Source organism: Egretta garzetta, unplaced genomic scaffold, assembly GCF_000687185.1.
Source record: "Egretta garzetta isolate BGI_Z169 unplaced genomic scaffold, ASM68718v1 scaffold135, whole genome shotgun sequence".
In the NCBI taxonomy this organism is placed as follows: Eukaryota; Metazoa; Chordata; class Aves; order Pelecaniformes; family Ardeidae; genus Egretta; species Egretta garzetta.
The window spans coordinates 712,557-725,909 of NW_009259594.1; the positions used below are offsets into that span (position 1 = coordinate 712,557).

A 13,353-nucleotide genomic window follows, 5' to 3' on the forward strand; every position below is an offset into this window, starting at 1 on the left:
GGCGACGACCCCCCCCCCCCCCCCCCCCCCGATATTCCACCCTTCCTCGTTCTGACCTTAAAGGAATTTATTACCGAGGAGTGTAAAATGATTACTGCAAAATCGTTCTGCGTTACTGGGAAATCATTGCAACGTTAGCTCAGTAATATTTTTTCGTAAGTGTCTGCTGTGTCTCTTCTCTGACATACTCGGTCTCCACACGCACATCCACACCCCCACAAATCCCGCCGAAGCCAAGAGGTGCTTGGCAGAGGACGGGAGCGCGAACCTGACCCGGCACTCACCCCGGCTCCCTCATTCCCGCGCCGGCGGACGAGGTTGCCATCCCTCGGCCAACCGGCTGCATCCTCAGACCCACGTGTGAGCTCTCCCCCATCCTGGCTCGTCCAAATGGCATGGGTGCTCCGCTGCCCCGGCCTCAAGGGGTTTTGCTAGCAGATGCTCACGGGATGCTCGTGGAGGATCCTGCACCGGGTAAGGCCTAGGATCAGCTGTTTTGCTGAGGGGTTTTGGGAAAAGGAAGATCCCTTTCTCTCTCCCATGCTTGCGCTCAGGAGGTCTGGGCGAGAGACCCTGCTCCCCCGGGGCCAGGGGGGGAGAAGGTGCCGATGAGGAACGGCGGAGGAGAAGGGGCTGCCGAGGCAGCCGCAGAGAAGGACACCGACAATTCTGCAAATACGTTTAATGCACTTAGAATACACGGGAGGAAAAAAACGTTTAGTGATTCACAAAAATATTACAAAAAGTCACGTGCAGGTGAAACACACCCAGCACTGCAGTAACAATGTAAGAATTTACATTAGAAACTAATATAAAATATTTAAAAACCTCTGCTAGTTTAGCTTTCCATCTGTTTTTTGTCTTTTATAAAAAAAAAAAAAAAAAAAAAAAAGAGGGAGGAGGGGAGGGGGAAGCAAGGCCATCTACAAGGTACTGACACACCTGCTGCAGAAAGGCGGGCTCCGTCCAGCCCCGTCGGCAGCGTCCTCGGGCTCCTCGCTCGAGGCGACCCTGCGCACGCAGACCGCACACTCTCGCACACGCACACAGCTGCACTACGGAAAGGTTCACCTCCGGGCTGCGAGGGCAGCCCCAGCGGCCAGGGTTCGCTGTGGTCCCGATCACCCCACGTGTCCCCCGCCCTGGGAAGCTGCCTTTGCTCTAGGTTTTTTCAGAAATCGTCCAGCATACAAAACAAGTAGTGTCCCCAGGGAGCAGCAAAACCTCCATCCCTTTAAGAAAAGGGAAAAGCCGGCATCTCCAACCTGGGCTGGATGAGAGAAGGGTTTTGAATGACTAAACCTGGGTTTGGAATGTGACTGGGGCCAAACGCGGAGCACTGGGACTCTGGGGCTGGATGGGTGCAAGGAGCATCCTGGGGCTGGATGGGTGCAAGGAGCATCCCGGGGCGGGGGCCAGGTCATTGGTGCAAGCCCCCAGCGGGAGGCCGTCTGCTTCCACCGGGCTGCAAATTGCTGCTTTGGGGAAAGCCAAAATCGGAGAACAAAAGATGCCCGGAGCCCCCCAGCCCATGATCAGTCACTGCCAGGACGACACGGCCACTCGCACCCCGCCTCCCCTTCCTCTGCCCCCCACGGGCTTCCCAGCCCGCTTGCTGCTGCAGGAGGAACGGCGCAGGAGCTTCATCACCGGCACCGCAAAGTCCTTCTGCGCCCATCCTGCCCGCGGCATTGTCAACACAAGCCGTGTTTATGTAGGACCTACCGCACACGGCGACAGCTCGGTCCCTCCCACCCTCGCCGCTTGTGCAGCGGAGGGTTTCCGGAGCCGCACTTTCGCTGCAGTTGGGCCCCAGGGAAAGGAACAAAGGAGCCATTTTCATCTCCAGCCTCGCTGGGAACGGAGGGAGAGGGCGAGAGAAAAGACCAGTGTTTGCAAAACACAACAATCGGCAGGAAATTTTCCTCCGGCTTTTCGAGGTTGGGTTTTTTTTTTTTCTCTCTCTCTCTTCCTCTTTTTAACGGAGACATAGCATCAGGACAGTTTAAAAACAGCCAGGCACCGGCCAGCCACGTCTGCCACGTGCAGCCCTTTCTGGGCTGATGTTCCTCTCCTGCTACCGGGGCCCTAGAAGCCAAACGGTAAACGATGCTGTGGTCTCTCAGCGAGGGAAAGGGAAGGGGCTACCTTCACGGCAGACTAGAAATGATACTTCTGAACTGATGTGCCGCTTATGATGATTTTATGGTTTGTCAGCGATTTTAGGGGAAACAGAATCATGGTGGAAATGAAGAGGTGGTGAAGCACGATACACAACAGATTCACTGCCTGAGAGAGACAGGTCGACGTGGGGCTGGTTCTAAAACACATTTGCAACCTTGGGCTTATTCTCCATTTGAAATTTTGGACTCATGTCGAACACAAGGGTTTTTTTTTTTTTAAAGAGAACAAGCAGACACTACACAACAGAAAAAAATGTTACAAAAATAGTAGGCTGCTACAGACTCATTAAAAACTGCCACGGTCCCAGAGACCTAAATCCAGCTTTAAAATCCTGGGAGGTGAACCCCACTGGCAAACGTGCATTTTGAGATTGTTTTGGATACAGTTTGGCTGCTGCGTGGTCTGGCATTTATCGATAGGGACAGATGCGGAGAAAGGGATTCCTGGTTGCTCGACAAATCATCTGCCCTTGCAGCTTCACTCACAGGGAGAATTAAGGCACAAGATAATACTCTACATGGAGGGCGGTTACACAGAGGATCAAGTCCCTGGAAGGTGGAAGGGCTCTCGTGGTGCTGGGCCCCCTCCTCACCTGGCCATGATAGCACAGGGGCTGAAGCCCAAGACTCCATACAGTGGAGCTGCAGGGTGCAAGGCCATGCCCTGGGCTAGGGGAAAATCGGACACATGGGTGTAAGGGTTTCCTCTGGCCTGAAGATCTGCGGCTCTCTTCTCTCCACCTGACACGATGCTGCCTTGCCCTGGAGGAGGGCGTAATCCTCAGGACAGATCAACAGCCCAGCAGCCACGATCCCATGCTGACCTGTCGCCTAACCCAGCATCCTTGCGAAGCATGCAGTCAGCCAAACTTTTTCCAGTGAAGCATCTGAGAAGGGTTTTTGTGAGGAGCTGGGGGCACATTTGACGAAGGGAACCGACGATGGGGTGAGCAATAAAGCTCACTCAATGACCAGCCTAGAGGTTCTCATGAGGGGCACTGGAGCATGAGCTCCACTCCTCACCCCACACTGATTAATATAACAAATAAGACTGAAGCAGCCACATTGCCACTTCCCACCTCTGACGCACCCTCAGGTGCAGCTAAGGCAGCCATTTGCAGTCCCTACCACCAGCGCTGGGTACAGGCCAGAGCATGAACATGCAGCGGGATGTGCTTGCACCCATGCAGGAGCTTGGTGGGTCTCGGCATGGAAATGAGGACTTGCCTGCAGGGACCCGTGAACACGCAGCGGGATGTGCGGGGCCGGCTGCTTGCACCCGTGCAGGAGCTCGGTGGGTCCCGGCATGGAAATGAGGACTTGCCTGCAGGGACCCCATGCCGTGCCGAGGCCTTGATGATTCTCACTTTGGTTTCCAGCTTCCCTGCACCCATGGTAGCTCCCCTGTGGTGCCTGAGATGCATACGGACTGCGCTGCCCGAGCCGGGGGTGCCGGAGGGAGGCTGCTAAGCTGCTCCCCCAGCACACAATCTCTCCCCTGCAATCTGTCCCCTCCAAGCCAAGCATTGCTTTCAACTGTGTTTTTTTTTTTAAGCTACACCCCCTAAATATTTCTACTGGTCGCAGATGAAAAACACCACAACCCCCACTTCTTCAAAGACCATTTGATGACCCGATGGTGTCATTTCAAAAGCCATCCAAAAGCAACTGAATTATTTGAAGTGAAGAGCTTCAGCATATCATTTCAAATCACTGTTGGCAAATCTATGTACAGTAAAACCAATATATCACCATCCTCAAAGACATTACACACAGCAGGCACCACCTATCTAAGCCACTGAAAATATCACTGTAGGTCACACCAGCTACAAGACTGCTCTGCTCGAATCGTATCCCACATATTTTAATATTGAAACTATACATTCCTTCTCCTGTTTTTAATCACGAGTTGAGAGGGAGAGCAGTCCTGGCTTTTGGGACTTCTCTTGTTTCAGAATTGCTGTCACATGTTGGATTTTCAAGGCGTTGTGTGTGTGCCATAAGGCTCTTCATCTTTGGAAATATCCCTATCAACCTGCATCGCAAGATTTCTCCGAGAGGGAGAAAACCTGTACTCGCTGCTTCTAAACGGCATTCATTTCCACCCAGATCGCTATCTTTAGCTGACACAAGCCTCACAGGTTTTGGTTTCATACAATCCTCCTTCAGACCTTCTACACAATCTAGAGAAAATCAGCACCAGTGGGCCAACCGTCTCAGCAGGTTTGGGCTAGAAAAATACCACGGCGTTTATTAACACTGATGCGTTTCCCTTTTTCAAACTGCTTGCTCCCTAAAATACAAAGGTTTCTTTTCCATTTCCTTCACACGCAGGCATGTCCTCTTTCCCCAAGATGAAAATATCCAAACTCGAGATCTCATCTACTTGCCAATGAGTAAGCCTTTGGCACGGCTGCAAACTTGATGTGAATCAGGGGAGGGGAGGTCAGGGGGGGTGTGCACAGCTCTTCACAATACTGAGGAACACGCAACTTTCTTAGATAACTGCTGAGAGGCAGCGACGCGACCTTGGAGCTTAAGGGCTGATTTTCACCAGTTTCTCTCGTATACTTGGTCTAACAACAAGACAAGGCATTTCTATTTTAGCAGTTATTTGTCTAATATTTTACCCCTTAACTAAATAGGAAGATTTCATTTCCTTCCCCTCAATTGTTATCTGGCTACCAGCAAAGATCTGTGAGAAAGTGTCTCAGAAATAGAGATTTCTGGCATGCCACCTGTTCATAACTCAAATACACAGAACTATATATAAATACATGACATGGAACAAAAATACACACACACACAAGGATACTGGGTGGATTTTCAAATGCATTCAGCGTGCTCCCTCTGAAGTCAATGAAAACCCAACCCAGAGCGTCTGATGAGAGTAAATATGGTGAGGAAAACATACACATAAGAAAGGCAGAACTGGAGCACAAGCCAGCGTGGAGGAGGTGCTTTCCCTGCGTACAGCACCGCATCCCTGCTGCGAAGGCTCAAGGAGTTCATAGGGCAGGAGGTCCTAAGCTTTCCAGATGTGTGTCAGAGCCCAGAGAGGGTCTGATGGACTTCTCTCTGCCCCGTGCTGATCTCTGCAGGAACAGCAACAATTGACCTTCCAAATGTCCCTTCTCCGCTAAGATGTGGATTTTAAGCTCCTTTTAATGAAAGCTAGCATCTGGAAACAAGGAAGAGCAGCCAGCATTGTGGCAATGGGCCAGCTCTGCTGCAGGCACCCCCAGCAAGCTCGTACAAGAGCAGTCCATGGGCTACTGTTGGCAGATGGCTTTGGGACAAAACTGTAGTCCCTGCCCCTGCCTTCTTCCTGACTGCCACGGTTGGCCGTTTGTTCATCATCTTGCGGTGGGACGCTTGGGCACGTCAGTTTTGAAGCTGGACTGATACGTTCTCATGCCGTTTTCTCGCCCACGCTGTCCCCTGCATACACATCTACGGTGCAGAAAGGACGCTTAGTGCTAACCAGGACAATGAAAACTGGCCAAGAGATCCCACGGATGAATGTAGGCTGCCACCGCACAGAAATCACTCTGGCTGGCACATGCAGCTATCTGAAAGTTTGTTCTTTCACAGCAGGATTTTAAGATGATCCTCTGAGTTCAGACAAAATGACAAACTCATTTACATGTAAATTGCTTTCGTAGCTTTGCAGAAAGGAAGGTTCTGCCGAGCAGTGTTGGACCCTGCATTTGGCCTGCCTTAAATTATAATATAACAACAATTATAATAATACAAACACTACTTTGTACACAAAGCACGCCCTCCCCTGCAAACCCTGGCATGCTTCGGTAGGTCCTACAGCCCTCTAGTCAATAATCACCCTCTCTGCACACAGAGACATTGAGTGACTTGCCTGAGGCCACAGAGGAATTCTGTAGCAAGTTCAAGGAAAGCTTTGTGGCTCCTAGCTCTGCTTCTTGACCAACATTAACCAGCCTCAAATATATGCAAAAAACATCAAAGCTGACTGTGCCAGGAAGAAATTAAATCAGAAAACAAACAGAAAACCAACCCTGGGGTACTGTGAGGCCTCCTGGACTTTGCTGTTTGATCAGGGGAGTTAAGTGTTAAAAGCTTTTGTTATACTTGTATTACGATCACACAGCAATTGCGCATAAATCAACCAAGTTAGCTTGTAGGCAGAAAGGGGTGGAAGGAAAGCTGTGCCTCCCCTGACAAGGAGTGAAGAGTTGTCACCAAAAGACAATGGGCAGAGGAAGGCTGGGGAATACGCATCAGAAACAACCTGCAACAGCAGCAGGGGGTAAAGCCTGCGGAGGTTTGCTGCAGCACATCCACAGGGGCCAGCATCTCCATGCAGAGACACAACCTGACCCTACAGAGACCCGTCTCCTCTGCACCCCACGTTTGCTCCAAGGAGGAAGCCGCAGGGAGCTAGAGAGAGGGTCTTTTCAAACTGATTTTGATGCTTTACAGTTCAAATCTATCTGAAAGGAGGGACGTCAGCGACAAGAAGAGCCACCACAGCGAGGCCTGAGGGGAAAATGGAGCTGCACTAGGGCACAACCCTGCTGGAACAGGGAGAATAGCTGGCTTTATCGAGGCTGAGCCTCCTCTCTGCTGCGCCAGGGCAGCGGAGATCTCCATTTCATATGCTTTCAAGCAGCCCTCTGGATCCTGCAGAGCTGCTGAAGTTGTCCCTGTGAACAAATGGTTCTTTCTAGCTTCTCAAATTCTGTACAATAGCGAGGAAAAAATATTCGACAGTATCTCTTTAAAGATAAACACACTGTAAACAGGAGATCTCCCCCGCCCCGGTAGCTTTCTTCCTCCTGCTTGTGCAAAACCAGAGGTTGTGACCTTCCCTGGGGTTCAGGCACAAGGACAGGATGCGCAAGAATAAAGTTGCCTCTGTTTGCAGCGATACCATAGCTAATAGCACCAAGACCAACACTTAAAACATGCCTAATTTGAGGGCAGGGAGGATCTGGGTTTGTTTTTCTTGACTGAACTAGAAAGTTCATCTTTAAATCTGTTCAGCTTCAAGCATGTGAGCTTTTGGCCTCCTTTAAACAGGGGAAATACCATTCCGTTTCTGAAAAGAAAAAAAAAAATAGCACATGGAAGAACAGTTCTGCAGTCAGTAAAAGTTTGGCTAACAAAAGGACTCCAGAGTCACGTAAAGAACATTTAATCCATGGATTATAGGCTCACACCTGGCAGAAACGCATGTGTAAATACAGGCGTGCAGAGCGTCTACACCCTGGGCTAAGGCAGAGGGGAGTTCTGTAGCTAGGAGAGAGAAAGGATTCTTACTACTAATTTTCATAGTTAAATATATCTCACTCGCACTCACACATACGCAGGCTGTTCCCAGAGAGCTCAGCCTTGGGAAGGATAAAGGAAAGGGCTCAGTTCGGTCTGGGCTGGTGCTGAGTAGCTCCTCTTCTGTTTGCAGTGGTTGTGCAGCAAACTCTTTTATTTGCAGGCAGAGTTTTTACTGCATTAATTATCCTGTGAGTCACTGGGTAATGGACAGTAACTTGGCTCTCCCAGTTGTTAGAAGGGTGTAATTCAGCTCTAATGCAGCGGGTTGTCGAACACGGCATCTGGCAAGATGGAAACTTTCAGTTTCTTTTCAGGCCAGCTGTACTCCTTTGGAAGTTTAAACTGTAAGACAGTAAAGAGAACCAGTTAATGTATATCACTGCAACCTGCACAGAAAACCCAAAATCCTTGCAAAGGCAGGCAGCCCCATGTTATTAGTTTTTAAAACAAGAGGCCACTAAGAAAACATTTCCCCATTAGTATGTTTTGGACAGCAGTGGACATTAGATAATGTGTCCTGTGCCTCAGCTGCCAAAGTAAAGTTCTGAGATTTCAGCCCAAGCACTGTTTATTTCATCAGATGGATTCTGAAGGGTTGCTGCCCCCATCACCATTTCCCCTCCCTGTCCTCTCTGAAAATTCGCAGCACAAGTATCTCCCCTCCTACCTGACCATGTCCCTTTCTTTTCACCCAGCCCAGCCCCCAGAGCCCCCGTTTACTTTAAAGGGAGACTTATGGCAGCTTTCAAACCCTTGCTCCTACAGGGTGGGATGTAAGTGACCTAGCATGGCTCTGTCGGGTGACAACCTTGCGAATGGCTGTCACCTTTGGGAAGGCAAACTGTGCCACCCCAGCTGGGGAGAGCCAGCATGCCTGAACAGCATTTCTGCTCCAGCCCTACCCACCTCTGGTGCAAAGGCTTCGCAGAGCGCCTGTACAATGCCTTGTATTCACACAGGCACTCGGCTGCTCAGGCTGTTTTGCAAACATTGAAGCACAGGGAACAGAGATTTTTTTTGCCCCAGTCTGGTTTATACAGCACCGTCTCTGGCCAATGTTTCCCAAACAAGGCAAGTGCACTGGTCCTGTCCTGACGTGGCTCCAGGGCACTCCGCCTTCGGCTGGGAAGTCACCCCAACATCTCTGATCCCAATCATGACTGTGTGGGGACAGAGGCCCAAGGGGCCTTACCGCCAACCCTTCTCACAACCACCTTTGACCAGGGCCCACGAATTCACACAGATCTCTCCAAAACAGCTCAGGGGGTGGGGGTGGCATCTCTTAGGCTACTGATCTGCCCCACAGCTGGATGGCAACCAGATCTGGACAAGCATTTCACCCAAGCCCAGCGCCCAGACTGAGGGCCTAACACCCATGGGGGACAGTGCTGGAAGCCAGTTTGCAGGATGATTTTGTTTTTAAAGCTCTGCCGCACCCACCATGTAGCACCGCCTGACACCCGATGGGACTCCCAGGGAGAAATCTCACCGGGATCCCACACCCCCCCATAACAATTCAGAACGGTTACAGATACAGCGGTCCTGTCCTAGGAGAGTCCTCAGACCAAGGCCAGCAGCACCACAAGCTTTGGAGGGGCTACGTGAATGAGAGAGTTGGTGCAAGGGGACAGTGACCTGCAAATCATCCACCTTTATCCAATTACTTGTCTTTCTTCCCGTAAGTGCCCCATTTCTGAAGGACATTAACACACGCTTAGTGGAAGGTTCCTGCTAAAGGAGATCCCCTCCAGCTGCCTGCTACATCACAGCAAGGGCGGCTCTGACATGAATTTGCTCCCTTTGCAGCTGTGTACGAGGGTAACCTGCAGTTGGTACCCATTGACCTTAGTATGCCAGGCTGGCGGCTCAGGGTCTGAGCCATGATCTGGGGGCACAGCAGGAGGATCGTTCAGGATAGTGGCTACCGTAAACTCCTACTCCTTCTCCTCTAGGAAACATAAACAGTCCAAGTCCCACTTATGGTTGTTTTTTTTAAACTGAAGCTCTGCATATATCTTGCACCATATAATCTAGTGGCTGTACACTGCCCAGGGGATTCTTCTGAGTTCAATGTCTAGGGTATGTGAAAAACATGCTAAAGAAACTCAGACAGATAATTTTACTTAATCTCACTTAACACAGGTGGCTCTTTATGAGGCAAAGGAAAGAGTCTCCTTGCAGTGCTTCGTATCACCACATGAATATCATCAGCAACAGCCAGAGCTGCTGAGGAACGCCTTCAGTTGGCCCTAACTGGGATCCTGCAAGTTACAAATCCTTGGAGGAATCTGGATGCTGAAAGATCACATTTCATCTCAAGTATTTTCCTTTTTATAAACAGGAGTGGTTCCAAAGCAATCCTCTTGGAGAAGTCATCCTTTGCATTTGTTTGTTTTTCACTTTTTCATTTAGCCAAGTCACAGTAACTCGGAACTGAGTGCCCGTTCGCTGTGCCAGGAGCTGCCATGCCCACTGCCTCTGCCTCTCAGCAGAGAGCGAAGGAACATGAGTCGTCCAAAGCCTTAACTAAAGGGCCTTCAAACCACAGTGCTCCTGGGCTTCCATGTCACTAGCAAAAATGAGCTTTGGATTAGGTTTAACGGGATAAAAGCTGGCCTGAAAGTCACTGCACAGCCAGCAGCGTGCTCCCCTCACTCACACAGTGAAGAACACCCTGGCATTAAATCAACTCTGGATTAAACAATTAGAGCCCTGAGATTTTCCTGGGGGGAGGGGAGCAGGGTGAGGGATGGGAGGGCTGTTCTACAAGCCAAGGAAAGTTTCTTTAGAGTCTGCAGGGAGCTGTAAAAAATGGGATTAAAAATATTACATGTCATTTCTGCCACTGCTCTTTGAAGTCAAGCAGAATATTTATATGGCATGCATGGGAGACAGGGTGTTAAATGTTCCCCAGGAAGAGATCACATGGCAGGGGGAAGTTTAGCACCACACAGCAAAGCTTTATAAAGCTCCCCTGGCTGCTGCTATAACGCTTCCAGGCTGGTGATGTTCCTCTGCACGCCGTACAGGAGCAGCAGGTGAAGGCCAAGTAGCAGATGTGAAAAAGCCCCCCTCTGCTCCCCAAACCCAAAGCGGGATGCTCCTACAACAGATTGTTCAGCAGTAAATGTGCTGCTGCTGCTTTCAGCCTTTCTGAAAGCGGGGAAGGTGATGTGCTGGGAGGAAACCCCACCACCTGGCCCAGGGGCTACACCACTTTGATTTGGGGCACTCAAGTACCACATTGGGAAAGATGCTGGAGGAAAGGAAATGCAGAGTCTCCCTTAAAACTCATCCCTGCCCTGTATTTCTTGCAATCCCTTCTCTCAGTGCCTTAGTTCACAGCAGATGTGAAGGTTTAGCAAGGCCTCAAGACTATGGGGCAGGGCTGCAGCCTGTGAGCTGAGGGAAGGATCAAAGGCAAGCTGCAGGACGGGCTCAGCTCTCTGGGATGGTGCATGGGAGATATGGGAATGACGCAGCCTTACTTCCTCTGGAGAATTCAGATCTTCTAAATCTTCCAGCATTCTCTCTACAAACTCTTCAGTCAATAGTATCTGCAAAGGAAATACAGTAGTTTATGCCTTTACACTCCCAATTTTAGCTAATTGCCAAGACACAGAATGCCTTCTGCAGAGAGCAGACTGTACCAGCTCATCCTTCCCCCACGTCCTTCTTTCCCGCAACACAAAGGTTTGAGGGCAAGGAGCTCCTAACTCTGCCTCCCACCCCAACCACTGCAAAAAAATGTTAAAATTATACAGCAATCTTTTTTGACCCTCAATTATCTTCCTCAGTCTAAAATTAGAGGCTCGGCTTTAGACAGACAGAGTGGGGAAGGAGGAAAAGGGGTCAAGATAACAACTGGGGGAGAGACAGTGGGAGACAGAGCCACTTTCATCTGATCCATTGAAGTTAAGCTCACGGTTTAATCAGGAAACAGCAGTGCAGGGAGAGCCTGAGACCCGTACAGAGCTGGTGCCCTGGGCACAGGGAGGGCTCTGACCCGAATGCAGAGCTTCGTTCAGAAGAACCAGACGCTGGGTACGGAAGGTGCTCCCAGAGGTGCCCGCGCTAGGCACCTCCATGTTGTATCGCACGTGCCCATCCTGCATGCCTGTGCTGGGAAAGCTTTTGGCTCATCTCAGGGCCAGGCTGGCAAGCATGAAGCAGCCCAGGAAAGCAGCTGCCAATGGGTCAAAATTCCCAGCTGAGGGCCATGACCTCATGACTCCATGAGCCCCCCAAGTTACACAGACCAGAGACACTGAGGGGAAACCAGCCCCGGGAATTCAAGGGGAGGAACTCCCACCCTCTTTAAAAAAGCACGTGATAGCCAAAAGCAAACATGTCCTGGCTCTCCTAACAACAGTCATAAAGGCCAGAGCTCCAGGCAGGCCAGCTGGCTTGGCACAGGAGCAGAGACGGCAGTGCGGGACCAGGCAAACATCCCTTATTCCCATTTCAGCCTACAGGTTTGTTTCTTCCCCCCTGCTCCTCCTTTCCTTCCTTTGCTCCACCCTTTCCTCTGTCTCAGGCATTGCTTTCCATCCTGAAGCAACCATCATCCCCATGCCCCCTTTCTCACCCTTCCCCTTCCCTGTTCTCCCCAACCATGAGCTCCGTGCTCACTCCCAGAGAAGGGACTGCTCCAGCACCAAACACTGACAGAGCTAAGTGCCCAGCCCCACTGCTCTCCACTGTCCCCTTCAGCTCACGTCTGGAAGAGGGGCAGCCAGGTTCTCCCACCTCCATGCAGGCAGCCACCTCCCATGCCTATCAGCTCCTTGGTGCCAGTAACATCAGTGGGGAGCAAGTGACTGCCAGGATGCCATGGGCTGTTTGGCAAGTGGAAGCCTCTGGACTCCATTTTGGTAACACACAAGCAGTGTCCAACCTTTCTACTGGACAGAAAGAGAAAGGGAAGACTGGGCTCCCTTTCTTCCTTTGGTTGGCAAGAGAAGAGATCTGAAAACAGCAAATCCAGATCCGAGAGCTACCAGGTGTCTGCAGTTCTCTCCCCTGCAACCTTGCCACCCTGCTGCCATTGCACACATATTTCCCAGGGGAAGAGGGAACTGCAACCTTCCCTCTCCACCACATTCCCCTCTTCGCTTAGCTTCAACCTGCAGCAGGCTCCAGGCCAGGGTTTATGACCGAGCTGCTCAGCATGGATGCAGACACCTCCATCATCAGGCCTTTCTGATCATACCATGAGCCTGAAAAAACCCTGCTTCAGCTAGGAGCCAGGAGCTTGCTGCTTTGGACAGGCTCTGCAACCTGGCACCAATCCGCAGACTGGCAAGCTGAGAAACATTGCACTGAAACACGCAGTACCACCGCAAACTACTGCAGTCTCCTTGCAGGAGCCTGCAACTATTCTGCCTGTTGAACTGGAGACACTTGTTTGTTGACTGTTGCAGGAGGAGGAAGCTGTCTGTCCATGTTGGAGGCAGGAGGGCAACCCGATCGCTCAGCTCAGAAGGAAGAGCTGGGTGGGGAGCTGGGGCTCCGCATGGAGTAGATCGGTTTCTGCGGAGGTGCAGCCTGCAATGGGGTGAGGGAATGAAAACAATTTGGCAGACATCAAAATCTACAGAGCAGCCGGAAAAAGGAGGAGGAATTGGTATTCACAGCAATCAGGCAAGGAGGAAATGAATATTCAGCCATCCACGGATGAGCAAAAATGCCAGAGGTTAGGATGCGCTCTTCCCTCCAGACATCCATGGTAATTCTCAGCCAAAAGCAGCTCCAACACAAGACCCCTGGGCACTCCCCAAGGTGCCAGAGGCAGGAGAGAAATGGGAACCACGTGCGCAAGGCAGCCAGCTGCTCTAAGGCTGGAGGAAAACAAGACAGG

The 13,353-nt window shown here is 50.9% G+C and overlaps 1 protein-coding gene across 3 annotated transcripts in view; it reads right to left on the bottom strand.

The window, feature by feature from the left end:
• Positions 1-3,724: 3,724 nt before the first annotated feature.
• The window catches only part of SUFU (SUFU negative regulator of hedgehog signaling), an 89,932-nt gene continuing 80,303 nt past the window's right edge, over positions 3,725-13,353 (bottom strand). For 2 of the 3 annotated variants that reach the window (XM_009638075.2, XM_035893628.1), the window contains exons 11-12: positions 10,982-11,050; positions 3,725-7,835 (exon numbers count right to left, since the gene is read on the bottom strand). In XM_009638075.2, coding sequence (XP_009636370.1) covers positions 7,746-7,835; positions 10,982-11,050 — 159 coding nt within the window. In that variant the 3' untranslated portion in view covers positions 3,725-7,745. The remainder of the gene's footprint in view (positions 7,836-10,981; positions 11,051-13,353) is intronic. The other variant, XR_004841909.1, reaches the window with a different exon arrangement.